Genomic DNA, 23,859 nt, shown 5'->3' on the forward strand with positions numbered 1-23,859 from the left:
AGGCCAGCCCAATTCCCACAGCCTCCGCGGAGCGTGGGTGGGATTTGCAGACTGCCACAGTAGCTCTCGCCCGAGGGTGGTTTGACAAGGCTGGCGGCGCCACAGCAGCGACCAGGTGAGGGGGACCAGGCACAAAGGGGTGGGGGGCCTGGAGGGCCGAGTTGATATTGGGGTGCTTCATTCTGGGTCCCAGAGCTTCTCTGAGGGAATTGGCCTTGGGTTTTGCGCGGGATGTCGTGGGACCCCTCTCCAGCGGATCCTCCCCGCAAGCTTGGGAAAGGTTCATGCAGACTCTTTAGACCCGGAGCCGCAGCCTGGAGCCCGCGGGTGTCTGGGGGGCTTCCTCGGCCTCAGCTATCTAAGGTCCTGAAGCCCTGTCCTCGAGGCCCAGCCCGCCCCACGCCGCCCCCACCCTATCCCGGACCACCCCCATACCCGCATATGCATGAGAGAGGTGATGCCATGAGCTGTCCCGACCTCTCTTTTGTCTCACACCGCTCTAAGCCCCAGGGCCCTCAGTAATCCCAACTCCACTCTCAACCTCTACTGAGGACTGAGGACGGGAGTAGATGACTCAGCCGCCAGCAGCAATGAGGGGTGAAAGGTTCCCATCTGTCTTCTATAAAGTCAGCGAGAGTCCACGATGGTGCCTGGATGGGGCAGTTCTCTGGTCTGGGGTGAGACAGGAGGGCGGCCTAAGGCATGGGAGGGCAGGATGCTTAAACCAGCAGGGAGGGGTGGAAGTTTTGGAGGGCAGCAGGGGAAACATTTACACCCCTCCCTCATCCCTGCTCTCCCTGCCCAGGCCTGGAGCTCACACTTCTGAGAGGCATCGCAAGCAAGGGCCTTCACCTTACTGAGACCCCATCCCCTCAGAGAGGCTCATGGAGCTCGAAGCACGCGGGGCTGGCCTTTCCAGAGCTAGCAGATTCCTTCTGGACCTGTAGGGTGCCGCCCTAGCCCAGCCGCCATGGCGCAGGGTTTCGCAGTGGGCTTCGACCCACTGGGCCTAGGAGACCTAAGCTCCGGCTCTCTGAGCTCCATCTCCTCCCGAGGCCACCTAGGCAGCGACTCAGGCTCCACCGCAACGCGATACCTGCTAAGGAAGCAGCAACGGCTGCTGAACGGGCCCCCCCGCGGAATCCGAGCCTCATCACCCATGGGACGCGTCATCCTCATCAACTCCCCCATCGAAGGTGGGGGTGGGATCCAGCCACCGGCCTGGGTTGGGGAAGGTGGGGGTAGGGGACAGTGGGAACTCAGCAGGAGGAGGCAGAGCCTGTATGAGCGGGGGAATTCAAGAGATGGGAGTCACAGGGAGGTGGCAGGCAGCCTGGGAACCCATACACTCTTCCTCACCTGCTTCTTCTCCAGGCCAATCCTGCAGGGGTCCAGGGTGGTAGAAGGGTCAGAGGAGGGAGAGAAGGCCATGGCAGCAGGGAAAGGCATGCATGTGGTATGCTAGCCCCAGGTGGGCAAGGCAGGGGATTGAACTGGCCTCTTTCTCCCATGGGCTCTGCCCTTCTCCAGATCCACTGTGTGTACTTCTGGGGGATGGGGCAGGATAAAGGAGGACATCCTCCATCAACCAGTCCATTGTGTGACAAGCTCTGTGCTGGGCTGCGAGGAGTCAGTGCCCAAGTGGGTAGACAGAATTCAGGGCTTCAGTGCTGAAGGAGGGGAATGAAGGCAGCACAGCAAATGTTCAGAAGAGGAGGGTTGAGGGTGGAGAGGGAGCTCCATCAGGGAAGGGGAGACCTAAGCTTATGTAGTTGCTTAATGCTGCTTCATGGAGCACCAATCCTATACCAGCCCTGGGGAGGTGTTACAAGGGACCTAGAGAGAAATCAGGCTCCCTCTTCACCTTCCAGAAATCTACAGTGTAGCAGGACAGAGCAACAAGAACAGCTGGTGACAGGGGTGAGCTATCACCAACAAAGGCTGGAAATGAAAAGCATGGAGCATGGTGGGTGGGCACTTAGGAGCCAGCCTGGCTGCAGTGACAGATGTGAGGCGACTAAGAGCTGGTGAGCAAGACAGGACCTTGAATGCCAGGGGCGGAGCCAGGCCCCCTGAGTGTGGGCTTTCTGTGGGCAGGACCAGATAAATATCTCCAGCTCCTCTCCTCTTTCTTAGCCAGCAGAGCTGCCCTGGCTGGATCCCAGACTGGACTCTTCAGGCCCTGTTCCTCCCCCTCTGACCCAGCGGGGCATCTCTGTTCCCCTCCCTAGGCCACCGGAACAGGGGTGGGCATGTTGCTCAGGGAACAGGCTTTCCTTCACCAGTGGCTTGGCATGCTCACCCCTGTCATACACCAGTCTATGCCTCACCCTCTGGTGAGCAACAGGGCACTGCTGAGGGTCACCGCGGTCATTCTGTTCAGGGAGCAGAAGTCTCCAGGGGAGTTAAGAGACATTGGGGAAAAGGGAAGCAGGCACCGCAGCAGTCTTTATTTGTCCCATTCTATGAAAAGAACTATGCTATACTCCCTCTGATACGCACACTCTGTCTCTCCCTCTCCCTCTCTCCCTCCCTCTCCCCCCACCCCTTCCCTTTGCCCACGTATGATGCAAGGGCTGTTTATACTGTCCTTTTTTTTTTTTTTTTTTTTTTTTTTTTTTTTTTTAGAGGGAAAGGGTCTTGCTCTGTCGCCCACCCAAACTGAAGTGCAGTGCAGTGGTGTGATCATAGCTCACTGCAGCCTCAAACTTCTGGGCTCAAGTGATCCTCCAGCCTCAGCCTCCTGAGAAGCCAGAACTATAGGCATGCAACACCAAGCCTGGCTAATTTTATTTTATTTTACTTTTTGTAGAGACAGAGTTTCACCATGTTGCCCAGGCTGGTCCTGAATTCCTAGGCTCAAGTGATCTTCTGACCTCAGCCTCCCAAAGTGCTGGGTTTATAGGCATGAGCCACTGTGCCTGGCCTATACCATCCCTCTAAAGATCCTCTTCCAGGGTTTCATGATTGCTTTCTCCCTCTGCCTCATGCTACTGCCACTGTGCAGCCAAGGAAGCAGGATCTCCTAGCAAGTGAGGGACTGGGGAGTTGCTCTGACCAGTTGGCTTCTCCTCTGACTGGGCTGGGACCCTCTGAGTTCAGAATTCTCCCCTCTGCCTGAGCGCAGACATCTCCCAAGTCCCCGCAGCCTGGAACCCTGCCCCATATTATTATGTAGATCACTCCCAGGGAGTAAAGTAGCTGATAAGGAATAAACAGTGGGAAGAGGGACATTGCCACCTACATCAGCCCCATGAGGCCCCACCAGCTCCTTAAACTCAATTGGTCCCAGAGAAAATACATTACCTTTAATCCAGGAAAGCATTACCCTTAATGCATTTCTCATCACTCTCCTAGTTTGTCCATCCATCCATCCATTTACTCTTTCATTTATTCAAAAAAATACTTATCAAATACAAGTGCTGTCCAACATATTGGAGATATACTACAAGAGAATTACGAAGTCTCCACCATGATTGAGCTTACAGTCCAGTCAAAAGAGACAGATAAATAACACAAATAAGCAAACAATGGCAAAGGATGAAAAGAGTCAGAAGGTGATCATCTGATGATATGATAGAATGGTGCTTCTCAAACCTCAGATGCCTCAGAATTGCCAGGAAGGCTCATTCAGGGATAGATTGCAGGGCTCAGTCCCAGAGCTTCTTGGTCCAGTGGGTCTGTGGTAAAGCGAAAGAATTCCTGTTTTTAGCAAGCTGTCAGATGACACTGATGCTGCTGATACAGCACAATGCTTTGAGAAGCCCTACAAGAGGGAATCCCTGGGAGGAGGGGTAGGATACTCCAGGAAGCCTTCTCGGAGAAAGTGGTGTCTGAGCTAGGAGGGAAATGAGGAAGAGGAGCTGACCTTCTAAAGGCCTGGGCAGGAGCACTGCAGGCAGAGGGGACACTGGAAGGGTTTGACCTCCACGAGGAACAGGAAGATCAGGGTGGCCAGAGCTCAGTGAGGGAGGGAGGGTGGAAGGGAGGGCGGAGGGGTGGGCAGAGGGAAGCCCAGGCAGAGCCTTATAAGGCATGGTGAGGAGACTGGAGTTCTAGAAGCAGGAACAGGTGTTGAAGTTTTTAATCAGGGAAAAGACATGATCTAATGTAAGAGCTGACTCTGGGTACTGTATAAAGAATAGCTAATGGGGGCAAGAGCAGAAGCAAGGATAGTGCCGGGGCTGTAGTGGAGCACCTGGAGGAGAGGCTGGGGCAGTGGAGGTAGACAAGTTTCCATTCTTGCAGGGCCCAGGCTCCTGGAAAACCTCAGATTTCACATTCCCTGACCCAGGGCCCTAGGGAGGCCCCAGTGAGGCCCTGAGGAGAGAGGGTTGAGAGCAAGGGAGCAAAAGGCTCCTTGGCTAAGGCTGTAAGTGGCCTGAGATCTGTGTAATCTAATCAGCTGGGAAAGCCCTGGCCCCCCACATCTGTCCTGCACCGCCCCTCCCCACAAGCTGCCCTTGGGGATTTCTTTCTGAACTGCCCTGGCTGTGCCCTGTAACCTGACTTCTCTTAGATCAAATTGAAGAGTGTGTGTGTGTGTGTGTGTGTGTGATTTCTCCCTGTCAAACACCTCTAGAGTAACCCTTACCCACGAAGAAATCTCAGCTTCTCACCTGGGACCCAATTTACCCCTCCAGCCTTCTTGCTTTTCTGTAACTGGAAGGCCTCCTCAAGGGCCCACAGCTGAGCGTCTCTGGCTCCTTCCCCCTCATCAGTGCCCCTCCCTTTCCCCTCACCCATCAAAATCCCACCCATCAGAGTCCTTATAGAAAACTTACCTGGCCCGGGTGCCTTGGCTCATGCCTGTAATCCCAGCACTTTGGGAGGCCAAAGCAGGTGGATCACTTGAGGTTAAGAGTTCGAGACCAGCCTGGCCAACATGGTGAAACGCTGTCTCTACCAAAAATACAAAATTTAGCCCGGCGTGGTGGCACATTCCAGTAATACCAGCTATTGGGGAGACTGAGGCAGGAGAATCGCTTGAACCCAGGAGGCGGAGGTTGCAGTGAGCCAAGATTGAGCCATTGCACTCCAGCCTGGGAGAAGAAGTGAAACTCCATCTCAAAAAAAAAAAAGAATCCTTACCTGACAGGTTCAGCCTTAGGAACCCTCTTCCCCACCTACTTTCCCCAGTGTGATGGAGAGGGCCGCCTTGGGCACATACATATTGCAGTGCAGTGTGGCTTGGGGTTTCTTTCCCCATGTAGCCAGGTAGTTCCTAGAACCCTGACTTCCAGAATCACAGAGTCTAAGAGATGGAAGGGTGCTCAGGGATTCCATAACATCCCAGAGATTTGCTGGGTCTCAGCTTGCATGCCTCCAAAGATGGGAAGCTTACTATCTGTCTTAGAAAATCCCTTGGCCGGGCGCGGTGGCTCAAGCCTGTAATCCCAGCACTTTGGGAGGCCGAGACGGGCGGATCACGAGGTCAGGAGATCGAGACCATCCTGGCTAACACGGTGAAACCCCATCTCTACTAGAAATACAAAAACTAGCCGGGCGAGGTGGCGGGCGCCTGTAGTCCCAGCTACTCCGGAGGCTGAGGCAGGAGAATGGCGTACACCCGGAGGCGGAGCTTGCAGTGAGCTGAGATCCGGCCACTGCACTCCAGCCTGGGCGACAGAGCAAGACTCCGTCTCAAAAAAAAAAAAAAAAAAAAAAAATCCCTTCCATTTCAAGGCTGGGGCAGTGACTCACTCCTGTAATCCCAGCACTTTGGGAGGCCAGGGCAGGCGAATCACGAGGTCAGGAGTTCGAGACCAGCCTGGCCAACATGGTGAAACCCCCATCTCTACTAAAAATACAAAAATTAGCCGGGTGTGGTAGCACATGTCTGTAATCTCAGCTACTTGGGAGGCTGAGGCAGGAGAATCACTTAAACCTGGGAGGCCGAGGTTGCAGTGAACTGAAATCGCATCACTGCACTCTAGCCTGGGCGACAGAGCAAGACTTTGTCTCGAGGGAAAAAAAGAAAGAAAACCCATTCCATTTCCAATAGCTGAATGGTTTAGAAAGTTTTTCCTGACAAAATCTGCCTCTGTCTAATTCCACTATGTGAGCAAGAGTACTCCAGGCAGGTTCTGTTTACACAGATGAAAACATCCAATGCCTTCCACTGGGTAGCTCTACAAGCATTTGAAGATAGAGCTAATATACTAATTTATGCTGCAAGCTGATGAGGCCAGACACCCTCAACTGTGCCCCATAGAACAGAATCTTGAACCTTTTTGTCTGTCCATCTGACTCTCGGAGTAACAGAATTGTTTATTAATTTGGCTTCCCCCAGGCCCATGGGCATGTGAAGCTCAGAAAGCATTGATACACACACACACACACACACTCACTCATACACACACACTAAGAAGGAAGGAGAACAACATCTTTTTCTTTTTCTTTTCTTTCTTTCCTTTTTTTTTTGAGACAGGGTCTCACTCTGTCACCCAGGCTGGAGTGCAGTGGTGTGAACACAGGTCACTGCAGCCTCAACCTCCTGGGCTCCTGCCTCAGCCTTCCCACGTAACTGGGACCACAGGCATACACCACTACACCCGGCTAGAGAATAGTGTCTTTAGCATAGAGTCCTGTCCCACTGATCTCACCTTCTTCCACACCCTCCTGGCCCATGGTCTCAAAATCACTCAGAGGGGGCAGGACACGTGGCTCACACCTGTAATCCCAGCACTTTAGTAAGCCAAGGTGGGATAATTGCTTGAGGCCAGGAGTTTGAGGCCAGTCTGGGCAACAAAGTGAGATCCTGCCTCTACAAAAAATTAAAAAATAACCCAGGCACAGTGGTGTATGCCTGTAGTCCTAGCTACTTGGAAGGCTGGGGCAGGAGGATTACTTGAGCCCAGGAGTTTGTGGCTGCAGGGAGCCAATGATCACACCACTGCACTCCAGCCTGGATGACAGAGCAAGACCCTGTTACTTTAAAATAAAATAAAATAAAAATCACCCAGAGGGGCCTTAAAAATGGGCTGACCTGCCCCACTGCATTTAGGCCCCTACATGCCTGTGTGACTGTGCCCAGCAACCCAGCCTTTGCAGGCCCCAAGTTGGGGAACCCAGGGGCCCTCAATGCCCGCAATGAACATGGGAGCATCCCTAAATCCCTGTCCCCACAGCCAACAGTGATGAAAGTGACATCATCCATTCAGTCCGGGTGGAGAAGAGTCCAGCAGGGAGGCTGGGCTTCAGCGTGCGTGGGGGCTCAGAGCATGGCCTGGGCATCTTCGTCAGCAAAGTGGAGGAAGGCAGCAGTGCAGGTAAGCGGAACCCCCAGGTTGAAGTCCAGGCTTAGGATGTGACTCCAACCTCAGTGAATTGCAGGGGATGCTGCTGTCAGGGACAGAAGGAAGAGTCCCCAACTCTGGAAGGCCTGACTGATGGGGGGACAGGGCTCACCCTCAGGGCAGAATGGTTTAAGGGACAGATCCCTAGGCACTGGGAACACTCAGCCCCTGTTCTGACAATCCCCACTCTGACTGAGGAGATCAGTTGAACTCGAAGGAGCTCCATTTGATGGGGGAGGCTCAGCCCCCACCCTGGGGACCCTTCTCCCGAGTGCCCCATGCCAGCCACTCCCATCCTGTGGTGCAGAGCAGGCTGGCCTGTGCGTGGGGGACAAGATCACGGAAGTGAATGGGCTAAGCCTGGAGAGCATCACCATGGGTAGCGCCGTGAAGGTGCTGACGGGCAGCAGCCGCCTGCACATGATGGTGCGGCGCATGGGCCGCGTGCCAGGCATCAAGTTCTCCAAGGAGAAGACCACGTGGTGAGCAGCAACTCCCTCATCCTAGCCCTGGCCGTGCCCCAGCCCACCCCAGCCCTACCACCACGCAAAACCCACTGAGGGGAGAGGCTTCTACTCCTCCTGCTCACAGGCACAGGAAACACAGGGGATCCAAAGGCCTTACCTCAAAATAAGGAGAGACCACATCTGTCCCTTGCCCTCCTCCAATGGCTCTGCTCTCTCAGATCCCAGTGGTCCTGCTGCCACATTGCTGCTGCTCCTGCTGTGAAACCCGGGGGCAAAACACCACCTCCCCACAGGGGTGCTGTAAGGATTAGAACTGGGACCTAGCCTGGGCAACATAGCGAGACCCCTTCTCTAAAAAAAAAAAAGAAAAAGCCAGGTACAGTGGCTCAAGCCTGTAATCCCAGCACTTTGGGAGGCTGAAGCAGGTGGATCACCTGAGGTTGGGAGTTCAAGACCAGCCTGACCAACATGGAGAAACACTGTCTCTATCAAAAATAAAAAATTAGCCAGGCGTGGTGGAGCATGCCTGTAATCCCAGCTACTCGGGGGGCTGAGGCAGGAGAATCGCTTGAGCCCAGAGGCGGAGGATGTGGTGAGCTGAGATCACACTATTGCACTCTAGCCTGGGCAACAAGAGTGAAGCTCTGTCTAAAACAAAACAAAACAAAAAAACTGGGCATGGTGGGCATGTGCCTGTAATTCCAGCCATTCAAGAGGCTGAGCTGAGGTGGAAGGACTGCTTGAGCCCAGGAGGTTGAGGCTGCAGTGAGCCATGATCACACCATGGTACTCCAGCCTGGGTGGACAGAGCAAGACCCTGTCTCAAAAAAAAAAAAAAAAAAAAGGAATGGTCCTGGCACATTGCAGCTGCTCAATAAAAAGAGGCGATTTAGGCTGCTTTCCCAGCTAATGAACCTATGTCCCACTGCAGGTCTCAGGCCTGGGGAGTCCCCCAAAGGCAACCTCCACTTTCCCAGCAGTTGTCAGAGCTGCTGGGAGGGTGGTGGGTGGCAGCGGATAGAGGACCCTGCCTGAGGGCCCCCTGCTGTTGTCCAGGGTGGATGTGGTGAATCGGCGCCTGGTAGTGGAGAAGTGCAGTTCGACACCGTCCGACACCAGCTCAGAAGATGGTGTCCGGCGCATCGTCCACCTATACACAACCTCCGACGACTTCTGCCTGGGCTTCAACATCCGTGGGGGCAAGGAGTTTGGCTTGGGCATCTATGTGTCCAAGTGAGGGCTGAGGCAGGAAGTGTCTTGGGGTAGAACTGAGAATGGGGCGTGGTGTAGGGCCTAGGCTGGGATGTGGGGATGGTCAGCAAGTGAGGCCTGGCCAACCACCTGTCTCAGTGAGGGCCTGGGAGGGGCGGGAGGCCCCAGTAGGAGGGTCAAGGAGCTTGACTGGTACAGTCTTGTGTCCAAGAGAAGGGGGTCTGGAGTGGGGTGAGGGAGGGCAGGCCAGGGGCCTATCAGACTAATGCCTGTCTGGCCTCAGAGTGGACCATGGTGGGCTGGCCGAGGAGAATGGCATCAAGGTGGGGGACAAGGTCCTGGCGGCCAACGGTGTCAGGTTTGACGACATCAGCCACAGCCAGGCCGTGGAGGTGCTGAAGGGCCAAACGCACATCATGCTGACCATCAAGGTGGGCAGAACTGTGGGGGCAGGGAGAAGCGAGGCTAGAGGAGGGGCTTCCCAGGCCACCCTACTTCTTAATTATGCTTGGCAATTTATGATGTTCCCACAGCCACTAGAAGGTAGACAGGCATTGTTCTCATCCCTGTTTTGAAGAAGAAGAAACTGAGGTTCAGAGAGGCACAGCAACTCACAAACAGGTCACTTACTCAGCTGGTCAGTGGCTGGGCCTAGTTCCAGTCCTGCTCCCCACAGTGCTAGAGTGGTGCCCCTTTCTTATGAAGGGTGGAGGCCTAGGGTTGAAAGGAACAAATGTCTTGCCCAGAAGGGAGGGGTGGTGGGCATCCCCAGGGCATAGAGCAAGGAGAGCTGGGCTGGGGCCAGAGGTTGGATTTCACAGGAGGTGGCTGGATTCATTATTCCTGTGGGTCTCACACTTGTCTGAGGATCAGGTCTTCTCATTCCGGCTCCTGGAGGAGATGCCACCTCACTCTCCTCTGGTGTTCAGCCCTGGCCTCTGCTCTACCATTCTGTTTCCCCAAGCCTTCACTTGGAGTGAAACCTTCATTGGGTGCCTCCTCTGCTGCCCTCCCCCACCCATTTCTACCTCTTCCCCATCCAATTTTTCCTTTTCCTTCCTCTCAGATTATCCCAAACATCTCTCCTCACTCCCACTCTGCCCCTCATTCATTCAACAATATTTTTGGGCACCTGCTATGTGCCGGCCACAGTGCCAGGAAGTGGGGCTACAACAATGAACAGGACAGATAAGTTCTCTGCTACTAGAAGGAGACAGATCAGTAAACTAGATGCTTGCAGATGTTGACAAATGCTCTAAGGAAATTAATAGAGAGATGGAATGGAGTAATTCAGGAAGGCCCCTGTATCTTGGGGTCAGGGTGGCCTCCAGGCAGAGTGAACAGCAGGTACAAAGGCCCTGAGGTACAAAGGAACTTGGCATGTTCAGAAAGAAAGTGGCCTGTATGGCCAGAGCATGATGAATTTGGAGGACCAAAATGAAGTTGAACGTTTACTCCCATCCTGTCACCCCCGCCCCATTCTCACTCTCTGTCCTCACTGCTCCCCCTTCCCTCCTGTGCCCACCATCCCCTCCCCAGGAGACCGGCCGGTACCCTGCCTACAAAGAGATGGTTTCTGAGTACTGCTGGCTGGATCGACGTAAGTGGCTCAGATCTCCAAGGTTGGAGGGAAAGGGTGGAGGCCTGAGGGTGGGGCCCGGATCTCTGAAGAAGAAAAGGGCCAGGCTCGGTGGCTCACATCTGTAATCCCAGCACTTTGGGAGGTGGGAGAATCGCTTGAGCACAGGAGTTCAAGATCAGTCTGGGCCATATAGGGAGACCTCGTCTTTACAAATAATAATTTAAGCTGGCCATGGTGGCTCACGCCTGTAATCCCAGCACTTTGGGAGGCTGAGATGGGCAGATCACCTGAGGTTAGGAGTTCGAGACCAGCCTGACCAACATGGAGAAACCTCATCTCTACTAAAAATACAAAATTAGCCGGGCATGGTGGCCCATGCCTATAATCCCATCTACTCGGGAGGCTGAGGCAGGAGAATTGCTTGAACCCAGGAGGCAGAGGTTGCAGTGAGCAGAGATCATGCCATTGCAGTCCAGCCTGGGCAACAAGAGTGAAACTCCATCTCAAAAATAATAATAATAATAATAATAATTTTAAAATTAACTGGAGTGGTGGTGAGGGCCTGTGGTCTGTGCTACTTGTGAGGCTGAGGTGGGAGGATTGCCTGAGCCCAGGAGTTTGAGGCTGTGGTGAGCCGAGGAGCTGCACTCCAGCCTAGGCGACACAGTGAGAGACTGTCTCAAAAAAAAAAAAAAAAAAAAAAAAAAAGAGAAAAACAAAGTCCAGCACGGTGGCTTATGCCTATAATCCCAAAACTTTGGGAGGCTGAGGTGGGTGGATCACCTGAGGTCAGGTGTTCGAGACCAGCCTGGCCAACATGATGAAACCCATCTCTACTAAAAATACAAAAATTAGCTGGGTGTGGTTGTGCACACCTGTAATACCAGCTACTTGGGAAGCTGAGGCACGAGAGTCACTTGAACCCAGGAAGTAGAGGTTGCAGTGAGCTAAGAGCATGCCACTGCACTCCAGTCAGGGCCATAGAATGAGACTCTGTCTCAAAAAAAAAAGAAGGAAGAAGGAAGAAGGAGGAAGGAGGAGGGAGGAGGGACGGGAAGGGAGAAGGGAGAAGAAAGAAGAAAGAAGAAGAAGAAAGAAGAAGACCAAAACCCTTCACACAATCTAGAGCTATTTCTGGGCTCCGCTCTGAGAATCTGCGGATAAAATGCAGGCTCTCCTAGGGTCTGGAGTCCCTGTGGGTGATTGGAGAAGTGACATGCCTTAGGGCAGTGGCAGCATTTCGGAGCAGCGGGTTCCCCACCACTGCGGTTCTAACCCAGGCTGCTGCCTGACCTTGCCTCCTCCACCCCTAAGCCCAAGAGTGGTATGCAAGTCCGGTAGGGCCCTGAAGCAAGCCCGCTGACCCCTGGCTTCCCTACTCCCTGCAGTGAGCAACGGGGTGCTGCAGCAGCTGTCCCCGGCCTCTGAGAGCAGCTCCAGCGTCTCTTCGTGCGCCTCCAGCGCCCCCTACAGCTCAGGCTCCTTGCCCTCGGACCGCCTGGACGTCTGCCTGGGGCCGGAGGAGCCCGGCGGCCGCGGCCCAGGCTGGGGGCGGGCCGACACAGCCATGCAGACAGAGCCTGATGCCGGGGGCCGGGTGGAGACCTGGTGCAGCGTGCGGCCCACAGTCATCCTCAGGGACACCGCCATCCGCTCGGACGGCCCCCAGCACGGCCGCCGCCTTGACTCTGCCCTCTCTGAGTCCCCCAAGACGGCCTTGCTACTGGCCCTCAGCCGACCCCGGCCCCCTATCACGCGCTCCCAGAGCCACCTGACCTTATGGGGTACGTGGGGGATGGGTGGCTGCTGCTCCCTCCACAGCCTCTGGTCCAAAACCTGCCTCACACCCTGTCCTGGGCTCAACCCTCCCTTTGCCCCAGGCCTTGACGCAGCCCCTGCCCAACCCAAGCTCCAGGCTGCTCAGACCCTGCTGTGGGCTCCACTTTAAATTAGTCCTGGACCCTATGCTCACCCTTAGTCTCAGTCCCTGTTCCCCGAACCAGCCCTTACCCCAGCCCCTGGATCCTGGAGTTCCCAGGCCTGTTTACACACACAGTCGCTCACACTCACATGCACGCATGTGTGCCCTTCTCCAACTGGGCTTCAATGGAGATTCCTTACATAGCCACAGCTGTGCGTTGGGGAAAGGGTCAGAAAGTCGGAAGAGGAACCGCACTCCCACCCCCGCACAGCTGCAGATCCTGTCTGCCCTCTCCTCTCCCTTCTCTCTGCCCCTCTCCACACCCCTGCCCCTTGTCCTTCCCTTCTGCCCATCCCTCCAGCACCCCCGGTTGCTCCCTTGTGTCTGCAGAGGAGAAGAAGCAGCGGAAGAAGGAGAAGTCGGGGTCCCCTGGGGAGAAGGGTGCCCTGCAGCGCTCCAAGACGCTGATGAACCTCTTCTTCAAGGGAGGGCTTCAGGGGAGGCTAGCAGGGGATGGGCACAGAGAGGCCTGGACACTGGACAGCGGGATCCCGGCCAAAGCTTGCCCTCACCTGGACATAGAGAAAGGTAAGTAGTGGGTTGAACAAACAGGAAGACAAGGTCAAGTCCACTAGCTTCGGCATCCAGCAGTTCTGAGTTGAGATCCCACACGGCCTTTTACCAGCTGAGTCCCCACTCAACCCCTGAGAGCCTGAGTTTTCTCATGAGTAAAATGGGGGTAATAATACCTACTTTTCTTTCTTTCTTTCTTCTTTCTTTCTTTCTTTCTTTCTTTCTTTCTTTCTTTCTTTTTCTTTCTTTCTTTCTTATTTTCTCTCTCTCTCTCTCTCTCTCTTTCTTTCTTATTACTACCTTTTGAAACGGAGTTTTGCTCTTGTTGCCCAGGCTGGAGTGTAATGGCACCATCTCAGCTCACTGCAACCTCCACCTCCCAGGTTCAAGTGATTCTCCTGCTTCAGCCTCCCAAGTAGCTGGGATTACAGGCATGTGCCACCATGCCCGGCTAATTTTGTATTTTTAGTAGAGAGGGCGTTTCACCATGTTGGTCAGGCTGGCTGGTCTCAAACTCCTGACCTCATGTGATCCACCTGCCTCGGCCTCCCAAAGTGCTGGGATTATAGGCATGAGCCACCACACCCAGCCAGTAATACCTATTTCTTTAAGAGTAGTGGGGAGCAAGTGATTTAGTGTATGTGAATCATTTAGTACGTTGTCTGGCGTACAGAAGGTGTTCAGAAAATGTAGTGGTCATTGTTATACTGCCTCATCTCCCCATTTTATAGAAAGGAAAACTGATGAATCATAGCACAGCAAGGACGTGGGAGAGCTCTGATCAGATCCCTATGCTCTTGGTGGTGGCAGCGGTAGGGCACACTTTTCCTAGGGCATTTGGCTTCACCTCCCCTGGTCAGAGTTCTGTTTGCTTAATTCAGTTCTAGAAGCATCCTTGAGCAAAGCCATTTCTAGATCGGAGCCCAGGTAGAAAGGCCTAGCCCAGGCTGTACCCATGTCAGGGTCTGCGAAAGGATACTCACAAGAGGCCCTCTCATCCCTCTGGTGAGTTTCAGAGACTAGACCAAGGGTGGATGAGTTAAGACTCTTGGAGTTGCACGTGACAGAAACTCAACTCACACTAGCTTTACAAAGCATTTCTTCCAGGCTTAGTGGCACATGCCTGTAATCCCAACTATTTTGTTTTTTTGAGGCAGGGTCTTGCTCTCTCTCCCAGGCTGGAGTGCAGTGGCGTGATCTCAGCTCACTGCAACCTCCGCCTCCTGCGCTCAAGCGATCCTTCCACCTCAGCCTCCCAAAGTGCTGGTATGACAAGTGTGCATCACCATGCCCAGCTAATTTTTTTTTGTATTTTTTTTTGCAGAGATGGGGGTTTCACCATGTTGCCCAGGCTAGTCTCAAACTCCTGGACTCAAGCTATCTACCCGCCTCAGCCTCCCAAAGTGCTAGGACTACAGGCATGAGCTACCGCACCTGGCCAACCCCAACTACTCTGGAAGCTGAAGTAGCAACATCACTTGAGCCCAGGAGTTTAAGACGAGCCTGGGCAATATAGCAAGACCCCCATCTCTAAAGAAAAAAAAAGTAAAAGAAAAATAAAGCACATCTTGGCTCAGCTACTGATTTAAGCTGGGTCTAAACATCTGAGCAACATCATCAGACATCTGTCCCCCTCCATCTCTCCCGTGAGTTGGCTTCACTGTTGTGGGCTTTGCCGACTTAGGGGTAAGATGGCTTCTATTGCATAGCAACCCCAGGAGAAAGTGCTTCTCCTTAAATAGTTGCAGCTGAAGTCCCAGGGTAGGCTGTCCCTGGCCCAGCTGACATCCTGTGCCATGCAGAATAAATCGCTATGATGTGGGAGAGAAAGTGCTTTTGTTAGCCAGCCTGGGTCATATACCCACCCTGGAGTACATGGGCTAAGAACAGAGCGGGGTGGGTCCCCAGGAGAAAATCAGGGTGCTGTTTTCAGAAGAGGGGGGTGGATGTCGGATCCACAAAACAACCAGAGGATGAGGAGCTGGACCCTGCTTCGCCCTGGGGTGGGAAGTTCTAGGGTCTCAAGGTGATTGTACCATGGGAGAGATGATCCCTTCCAATTAGGGCTGCCTGGCCCCTCTCCACCTCTCTTCCCACTGCTCCCAAGGCCCTGCCCTCTGCTGGTTCTCCTCTCACCTCTCTGGCCACTCCTCTATCTCCTTCCAAGGCTCCTCTTTTTCCCTCCATCCCCTGAAGGAGGGTACTTCTCCGAGCTCTGTCCCTGAGGTTCTTCCCTCCATACATTTGCTTCCAAGTGAATTTGCATAAGCAGAGCTCAGACTGCACCCTCTCTTGATCCAAAACCATCCTGACTCCCCATTGCCTATGAAGGAAGTCCATAGCCTGAGCATTGCCTTCAAGTCCCTCAGGGCCAAGCCTCTTGCCTCCCCATGCACCTACTTCCAGTCTGAATTTTCCATTCCAGCTTGTCCTGAGCCCTCCTGACCCCCATTTTCAGACTGGGGGCCAAGACCTGCACCTGAGCCTCTTTCTTCTTCATAGCAGGGAGCGTGGGCCCAGTGCAGAAGTTTGTCACCTGGAGACTGAGACGCGGTAATTCATGCATCCCTTTACCAAGGCCTGGTTTACAGTAGAGTGGCAGATGAGGGTGCATGCTGGGGGCCAGCTAAGTGACTTTGGACTAAACTCAGTCAGGGTCAAGCATGGGGGATCAGGCAACTAGACTAGTACGTATTGGGGGCAGCTAAAAGAATTGGACTAAGCTTACTAGGAAAGATAGGGTGGCAGACAGATATTGGTGTGCATTTTAGGAGCTTGTGTTGGGACTCCCAAAGATATATTTGGGGATGATGAGGGAGCCTGTGCTGGGGCTCCACTGGGGAACAGACTACTATGATGGTGCATGTTCAGGGGGCTCTGGGGGCACTGGGCTAAGACCCCATTAAGAAACAGACTGGTATAGGGGTCCGTGTTGGGGCTGAGGGGCTGGGGTTTGTGCTGCATTGGTGGGCAGGTTACTGTGGGCAACCACAGTGGGAGCATATAGGCTAGGCTAGGATTCTGTCCCAGGCACCTGGGCTCTCAGCTGGCCAGTTATGGGGCCCAACCCTGCTGAGGGAAGCCCCTCTCCCCTCCCCTGATGACTCCTGGCTCCTTATCACGCCCTTTGGCTCCTGCCCTGCAGACCAGGAGAGGGGCCAGGCCCTGCTGTCTGCCAGGTCCAGGAGTCCCTGTAGCCAGCTGCCCAACGTGGATGAGCAGGTTCAGGCCTGGGAGAGCCGTCGGCCCCTCATTCAGGACCTGGCCCAAAGGCTGCTGACTGATGATGAGGTGCTGGCTGTCACCCGCCACTGCTCCCGGGTAAGCCTCCATCCCGCCTGCAGCCTTGGCACATGGTCCTTCAGTCACCCAGCCTATCATTCATTCAGGCCACTGTCCACTGACCAGTGTCTGGGCTTGATGCCAGGAGGCTAGTGGTCAGTCAAATCAGAAGTCACCCCTGTCTCACACACACACACACACCTGCCAGCTCACAGGAAGAAGAGCTAGACAGTCACTAGAACCAAAACGCCCATGGTGATGAGTCACACGAAGAGCTGTGAAGAAAAAGAACATGAGAGGGTAAACCAGGAGACACATATTAGATGGTGTGGGCTGGGAGGCCCTCCCAGAGGAGGTGGTATTTAAGCTGAGACGAGAAGGAGAGGACACTTTTCCCGAGTGGGAAAAGGGAGTCCCTGCAGTCACCTGCCTCTGCTCTCTCTGAGCCTCCATCCTTCCCTGCATGCCACCCTCTGCTCCTGGGTCACCCAGCAGGCCTGGCCTCATGCCAGGTCCTCTCCCCTATTGCCCAAGTAAGTAATCCTTTGCCTCCCCTACACACCACACCTCAACCCCTGCCCCCCAACACCTAAACTGTTGTTCTCTGTTCCCTTCCACTTCAAAAAGAGCCAGAGGGCCCCGGGGTGGGGAGAGAGTCAGATTTGAAGGAGTCTCTGGGGCCCACATGTTGGGGAGGCTGTGGGGCACGGCTCACTCCCTCCAGGATTGGCAGGTCCTTTTCTGTGCCTGTCTCAGGAAGACCTGGGTGTGTACGCTGGGCTCCTTGTGAGGAGTCTGCACACTGTGTGTGAGGGCGAGCTGGGGGGTCTTGGAAAATTGTTTGTGGATTCCCTCACCCTTCACCTTGCTCAGAGTGGGGCTGTGTTGTATGTCTGTGTGGTGTGTGCACTGGCGTGTCTGTGGGGTACCTGGTTTGTGTTGATATGACTGCACGATTGTGTGTGTGTGTGCATGTGAGCAAGCACGTGTCTGGCTAGCGCGCGTGTGTGTGTGTCCATGCATTGTCACCTGGAGACTGAGACATGGTCATTTATGCATCCTGTTACCAAGGCCCGGTTTGCAGCAGAGCTGCAGATGGGGGTGTGTGCTGGGGGGAAGCTAAAGGGTTTTGGGCTAAACTCAGAAAGTGTCACCCTCAGCTCCCAGCGCTAAGTAGGGCAATGCAGGCTCTGTCCATGAGGTGGGACTCTGGGTCTGTCTCTTTGGCAGCTCCTTTTCCCTCATCCCTCCCTTCTCTGCTCAAACCTCCTACTGTGCTCCCATACCACCTGCTTAGCTCAACCACCACCCAAACCTGACCCAAGCCCCCCACACCAACAGATCAGACCCTCAGCAATGGAGCCCTGGCCGGAGTGATGAGCAAAGTTCTCCTGGTGACTGGGGCAAGTAGCCCTGAACCCCAGGCTTTCCTTCTCTCCCCATGTGAGCCATCTCTCTACAGCTGCCAGACCAAGAATCAGAAACCCCTCTCTGATTGGCTAGGTGATGTGGCTCATGCCTATAATCCCAGCACTTTGGGAGGCCAAGGCGAGCGGATCACCTGAGGTCAGGAGTTCGAGACCAGTCTGTCCAACATGGTGAAACCCCATCTCTACTAAAAATACAAAAAAAAAAAAAAAAAAGCTGGGCATGGTGGCAGGTGCCTATAATCCCAGTTACTCAGGAGGCTGAAGCAGCAGAATTGCTTGAACCTGGGAGGTGGAGGTTGCAGTGAGCCGAGATCACGCCATTGCACTCCAACCTGGGAACAAGAGTGAAAATCTGTCTCGAAAGAAAGAGAAAAAGAGAGAAAGAAAGAGAGAGATAGAGGGAGGGAGGGAGGGAAGGAAAGGAAACCCTTCTCTGATCTCTGTACACTCCCCAAGTCACCTGGTGACCCATTGTCTTTGGCAGAATAAAGTACAAGTTCCCTGCTCTCACATTCGAGGTCCTCCCCGATTCAACTCCCTAACCCACCAACCTCCACTTTCCCATGGCCGCCGCATGGGTTTATACAGGTTACAACCTGCACAACCTCAGGGATGCTACTCACATAGTCACAACCTGTGCAACAGCCCTGCAGGGAGGTTCTTCATGGACCCCATGGCCACGTTTAAACCACTATCTACTCATTTTCCCACACCACCTTTGCAACACTTTCTTCCCAACTTTTGTGCTGTTCCCTACATCTATCTTCTAAGAGTCAGTCAGAATACCACCACCTCCATGAAGCCCACTGGGATCCTCCCACCTTCCTCTGAGACTCCCTGTGCTCCATTGCCCCTGACTTGTAGTTCACTGGGGTATGTGACTCATCTGCCCCTCGCTCCCACTAGACCCAGTTTCTGAAGATCTGAGACAGGATCTTTGTGCCCCTGCTGCCCAGTACAGGGTCTGGTACTTAGTGGGTAACAAATCCAAGTCCATAGACTTAAAGCGTGTGCACATATGGGGCTGGTTCTGCACCATATGTGTCTCTCCAGACAAAAGGGAATGTAAGGTTGATATGTGTGAGTCGCTATAACTGTGTGTGGTTTGGGGCCACACACATCGTTTGTATTGTATTTATTTCCAGATATTTATGAATGACTCACTCTGACCACCAGGGCATGCTCTGTCTCTGCGCCTGTGCCCATAGAAAGTGTTCTATGCATGCATGTCACTGACTCAGTCTCCCTCTCGCCACAAGGGGTCGGTGTGCTGTCCAAGTGGGATGGCTCCCAGTGTTCAGGTCTTCAGAGTCAGTGGGGTGTGGCTGGTGGCATCCCGGCAGTGCCAGGCAGAAGGGGTTCCACCCCGCCCCCCATCCCGCCCCAGGAACTGACCGGAGAGGCTTTCTGCAGAGCCGCTCCTTCCCCAAGGCTCCCATTCCAGCCCCAAACAAAGCCTAATTTGTAGGTCTGTGTGCAGACACATGCTGGGACAGCCAGGCACACAGCCTAGGGTTTGGCTCAAATTCCTTCCTTCTGCCTGGGATGTGGGGGTGGGGAGGAGAGTCCACTCCCTGCACATCCTTTTCCGGCACCAGAGCAAGCAAGAGTTAGACTTCCCGGGTTCCAGTCCCTCTTCACACTTCCTTATGTGTATGGCTTTGAGTGAAGGCCTTCTCTCTGAGCCTCAGTTTCGGCATCTGTAAAACAGGAATAATTAATGCCATTTCTCAGGGTGGTTGCTGAGAGATGGTATGTAAAAGGCTTAGAAAAGTGTCTGTCCCAAAACTGTTACCAATGCTGTTGCTATTTATTGCAGGTCTGTTATTACTGCAGGCTTCCACCCCATCACCAAGATCAGACCACCCTGCGGCAGCTGGGGGTGGAGTAAACCTTTCCCAAGGCATGCAGGGCTGGATAGGTCCCCACATGTGTAGAAGAAACACCTGCATGCCCTGGTGTCCCCCTCACCCAGCTCTGGAAGTCCCCACTGCTGTCTGACCTGTGGTGCCTCTATCTGCAGTATGTGCATGAGGGAGGTGTGGAGGACCTGGTGAGACCCCTGCTGGCCATCCTGGACAGGCCCGAGAAGCTGCTGCTGCTGCGGGACATCAGGTGGGAGGAGGTTGCAGAGAGGGCTTGGGGGCAGGAAGGGGATCCCTGGTACCACCCCCAACCTCCCAAGGGCTGAAGGGCATCCTGGCACCTCCAGAACTGAAACCCTGCCTGCCCCTCCCACCCCTGCTGTCTCTCACCCTCTCCCAGGAGTGTGGTGGCCCCCACAGACCTGGGCCGCTTTGACAGCATGGTGATGCCTGTGGAGCTGGAGGCTTTTGAGGCCCTCAAGAGCAGAGCAGGTCAGCAGTGGGAGGCGGGAGTTCTGGGTCCCAGCCCTGCGGGGGATGGGGATGGGACCCCGTGGTGGAGAGGGCTGCAGAGATTGCCGAGCCCCTTGAGCTGTGTCCCTCTGGGAGCCTGGTGGGGTGCCTTGCCTCTGACCTGTTCATCTTTCCAACCAGTCCGGCCTCCTGCTTTGAGACCAGCCCGGCAGGACACGCCACCCAAGCGTCACCTTATCACCCCCGTGCCTGGTCAGTCAGATCCCAGAGCCCAGGGAGGGGCACAACCCTGGGGAGATTCGGGAAAGGAGGATGGGCCTTCTACTTCTTTCCCCACGGGGAGGCAGTTGTGGCTTCCAGGCACATTGCGGTCCCCTGAAGGAAAGCTCTTGTCCACCAGAGCCATTTTATCACATCCGCTGGTCACCACCTGTACTATTATTTACTTAATAGTTGGTTTGAAACCTGCTCACTTTTAAAATCTAGTCTCATTCTATGCAGTAATCTCTGAGAAATTATGTTTGGTGTGCTAGTCGTATTTTTTCTTAGACACATTAAAATAGAACTGTAACGATTCCAACAGGAAGTATTAAAATGCAATTCTAGGCCGGAAGCGGTGGCTCATGCCTGTAATCCCAGCACTTTGGGAGGCTGAGGTGGGCGGATCGCTTGAGGTCAGGGGTAGAGACCAACCTGGCCAACATGGCGAAACCCCATCTCTACTAAAAATACAAAAATGAGCTGGGCTTGGTGGCGCATGCCTGTAATCCCAGCTACTCGGGGAGGCTGAGGCAGGAGAATCGCTTGAACCTGGGAGGTGGAGGTTGCAGTGAGCCAAAATTGCGCCACCGCACTCCAGCCTGGGCGACAGAGTGAGATTCCATCTCAAAAGAAAAAGAAAAAAGAAAAAAAAAGCGAGTCTAATAGAACATGTTTGTCCGCCTACCCCATGGGTGGGCCGCACTGCACTGGTTCCTGAACAAACTCGGGCCTGGCTCTCACAGGCCCCACACGAACCAAAGCAAGGCCTGGGTCCTGGAGAGGTGGTCCAAGCTGGGAGGGGAGGAGTGGGCAGCTGACCTTGGCGCTCTTCCCCAGACAGCCGCGGAGGCTTCTACCTGCTGCCGGTGAACGGCTTTCCGGAAGAGGAAGATGATGGGGAGCTGAGGGAGCGGCTGGGGGGCCTCAAGGTCTCCCCGAGTGCCTCTGCCCCTCGCCACCCTCATAAAGGGATCCTCCCTCTCCAAGACGTGCCAGTAGATGCCTTCACCCCCCGCCGAAGTGCCTGCACACCCCCTCCCCAGCCACCCCCTGTGGCTCCCCGGCCCCCGAGGCCTAACTGGCTGCTGACAGAACCCCTGAGCCGAGAGCACCCTCCACATGGCCAGGTCCGGGGCCAGGCTCAGAGCCGCAGCCGCAGCCGCAGCCGCAGCCGCAGCAGCCGGGGTCAAGGCAAGTCTCCGGGTAGACGCTCCCCATCCCCTGCGCCTACCCCTGCCCCCAGCATGGCCAATGGGCGCTACCACAAGCCTCAGAAGGCCAGGCCCCCTCTGCCACTATCTCTGGATGGGGAGGCAGCCAAGGTGGGGGCCAAGCAAGGGCCCTCGGAGAATGGAACTGAGGGGATGGCAGAGGAGGCAGCCATGAAGACCCCCAGTGGCGAGCTGAAGACAGTGACACTGTCCAAGATGAAGCAGTCCTTAGGTGAGTCCAGGTGGGACTGGGCCTGGCAGGGGACACTAGGAAGCCTGGGCCCAGGAAAAGAATCTGGGTTATTGGGCCAGGCGCGGCGGCTCACACCTGTAATCCCAGCACTTTGGGAGGCCGAGGCTGGTGGATCACTTGAGGTCAGGAGTTCAAGACTAGCCTGGGCTACATGGTGAAACCCCATTTCCACTAAAAATACAAAAGAATTAGCTGGGCGTGGTGGTGGGCGCCTGTAATCCCAGCTACTCAGAAGGCTGAGCAGGAGAATCACTTGAACCCAGGAGGCAGAGGTTGCCGTGAGCCCAACTGAGATTGTGCCACTGCACTCCAGCCTGGGCGACAGAGTAAGACTGTCTCGGCCGGGCGCGGTGGCTTACGCCTGTAATCCCAGCACTTCGGGAGGTCGAGGAGGGTGAATCACCTGAGGTCAGGAGTTCCAGACCAGCCTGACCAACATGGAGAAACCCCGTCTCTACTAAAAGTACAAAATTAGCCGGGCATGGTGGCACATGCCTGTAATCCTAGCTACTCGGGAGGCTGAGGCAGGAGAATCGCTTGAACCTGGGAGGTGGAGGTTGCGGTGAGCCGAGACTGCGCCATTGCACTCCAGCCTGGGCAACAAGAGCGAAACTCTGTCTCAAAAAAAAAAAAAAAAAAAAAAGACTGTCTCAAAAAATAAATAAATAAAAGGGAATCTGGGGTATATCTGGGTGGGGTCTAGATTTGAGGGGCTAGGATCTGGAGGATTTTGGAATGAATTGAGATTTGAGTAGTAACAGAATGTAGGGATGTGGGAGAAGTTGGGGCCTTGGGTTTGGGGATGGGATTCTAGGTTTCTCCAGGGAGCTTGCATTTTGGGGTCCGGCTACACTCTTTCACAGTGTTTCTCCCCATCACTAGGCATCAGCATTTCTGGGGGCATTGAGTCCAAGGTGCAGCCCATGGTGAAGATAGAGAAGATCTTTCCTGGGGGGGCCGCCTTCCTCAGTGGGGCCCTGCAGGTGGGTGAAGCATGCCCAGGCCCACCCTCACAGCCCACAGCTGAAACCAGGCAGGAGATGGGCTGGCCATGCTCAGCTTCCAGCCAGACATGTTTAGCCCAGGTTGTGGGAGGAGGCTTGGGGTGAGGGGGTTCAGACGAGCAGGATGAGCAGGCCCAGGGAAAACTCTGTCCCCTCATGCTAGCCTGAGCCTGAGCCCCAAGGGACAAAGAGCCCTTGTCTGTGCCCCACCCTGTCCCCAACAACTCCAGGCACAAAAGTCTCATTGTCCATCCCCTCCACCCAGATGGGGGAGGAGTGTCCTCGTGGGTGGAGGTGAGAAGATGCTGCCTTCAGGTTGGGGGCTGGTGCAGGGTGACATGGGGAGGGAGGGATGTGACTCTCTCACTCCATCCTAGGCTGGTTTCGAGCTTGTGGCAGTGGACGGAGAGAGTCTGGAGCAGGTGACCCACCAGCATGCAGTAGACACTATCCGTCGGGCTTATCGAAACAAGGCCCGGGAGCCCATGGAGCTTGTGGTCAGGGTCCCCAGGCCCAGCCCACGGCCCTCACTCTCTGACTCATCAGCCCTTACTGATGGGGGCCTTCCTGCTGGCCATTCGCCTGCCCACCAACCCCTTGATGCTGCTCCAGTTCCTGCCCACTAGCTCCTAGAACCTCCCACCAATTCTCAGACTCCTCCCACCGATGCCAGGCTCCTCCAGCCAACTCCCAGCCCTCCAGACTCCTGATTCTAAGCCTGCACCCTCCCCACGCATCCCATGACCCTTCCCCTAACCTCAGATTCCCCACTGACTCCAACATCCCGTTATCCCCAGGATCTCTCCTACCAACTTCCTCAGGACTCAGGACTCAGGACTCTCCGGCTCCTGCCCACCCACTCTTCCTCCTCCCAGTGCCACACTGGTGGCTCACATCTTTCCACTTTCTTCCTTCCTCAGCTGTCACTAAGGCTGTGCCTTAGTGTCCAAGGACAAGGTGCTAGTGGGCAGCCTGTGTCACCCGCACTCTCGGCTCCCCTATCTCCCAAGCCAGGAAAGGGGGTAA

At 54.8% G+C, this 23,859-nt stretch overlaps 1 protein-coding gene across 2 annotated transcripts; it reads left to right on the forward strand.

Annotated features, from left to right (window-relative positions):
- The first annotated feature begins 30 nt into the window (after positions 1–30).
- On the forward strand, positions 31–23,834 carry PDZD7 (PDZ domain containing 7). 2 transcript variants are annotated; one of them, XM_033185316.1, is made up of 17 exons: positions 31–115; positions 806–1,196; positions 7,131–7,271; positions 7,606–7,780; positions 8,822–8,998; positions 9,261–9,408; positions 10,517–10,577; positions 11,948–12,343; positions 12,871–13,068; positions 15,556–15,606; positions 16,199–16,374; positions 19,789–19,880; positions 20,031–20,122; positions 20,285–20,356; positions 21,203–21,808; positions 22,712–22,812; positions 23,211–23,834. In XM_033185316.1, exons 2-17 carry the CDS (start codon positions 971–973, stop codon positions 23,457–23,459), a joined length of 2,961 nt encoding a protein of 986 aa, XP_033041207.1. In that variant the 5' UTR covers positions 31–115; positions 806–970; the 3' UTR covers positions 23,460–23,834. The 2 variants fall into 2 exon arrangements, 1 of the variants encoding a protein (XP_033041207.1); XR_004431030.1 differs by lacking the exons at positions 16,199–16,374; positions 20,285–20,356; positions 21,203–21,808; positions 22,712–22,812; positions 23,211–23,834 and having other exon boundaries at positions 20,031–20,041.
- Positions 23,835–23,859: the final 25 nt, after the last annotated feature.

Source organism: Trachypithecus francoisi, unplaced genomic scaffold (assembly GCF_009764315.1).
Source record: "Trachypithecus francoisi isolate TF-2019V2 unplaced genomic scaffold, Tfra_2.0 Contig01579, whole genome shotgun sequence".
Classification (NCBI taxonomy): Eukaryota; Metazoa; Chordata; class Mammalia; order Primates; family Cercopithecidae; genus Trachypithecus; species Trachypithecus francoisi.

What these genes read in the sequence shown, in the direction of transcription:
- PDZD7 (XM_033185316.1), top strand. Translation starts at nt 971, where the DNA reads ATGGCGCAGGGTTTCGCAGTGGGCTTCGACCCACTGGGCCTAGGAGAC. An exon ending in TCACCTGGACATAGAGAAAG is followed by an intron (nt 13,069 to 15,555) that starts GTAAGTAGTGGG and finishes TCTTCTTCATAG; the next exon opens with CAGGGAGCGTGGGCCCAGTG. An exon ending in CTGCTGCTGCGGGACATCAG is followed by an intron (nt 19,881 to 20,030) that starts GTGGGAGGAGGT and finishes ACCCTCTCCCAG; the next exon opens with GAGTGTGGTGGCCCCCACAG.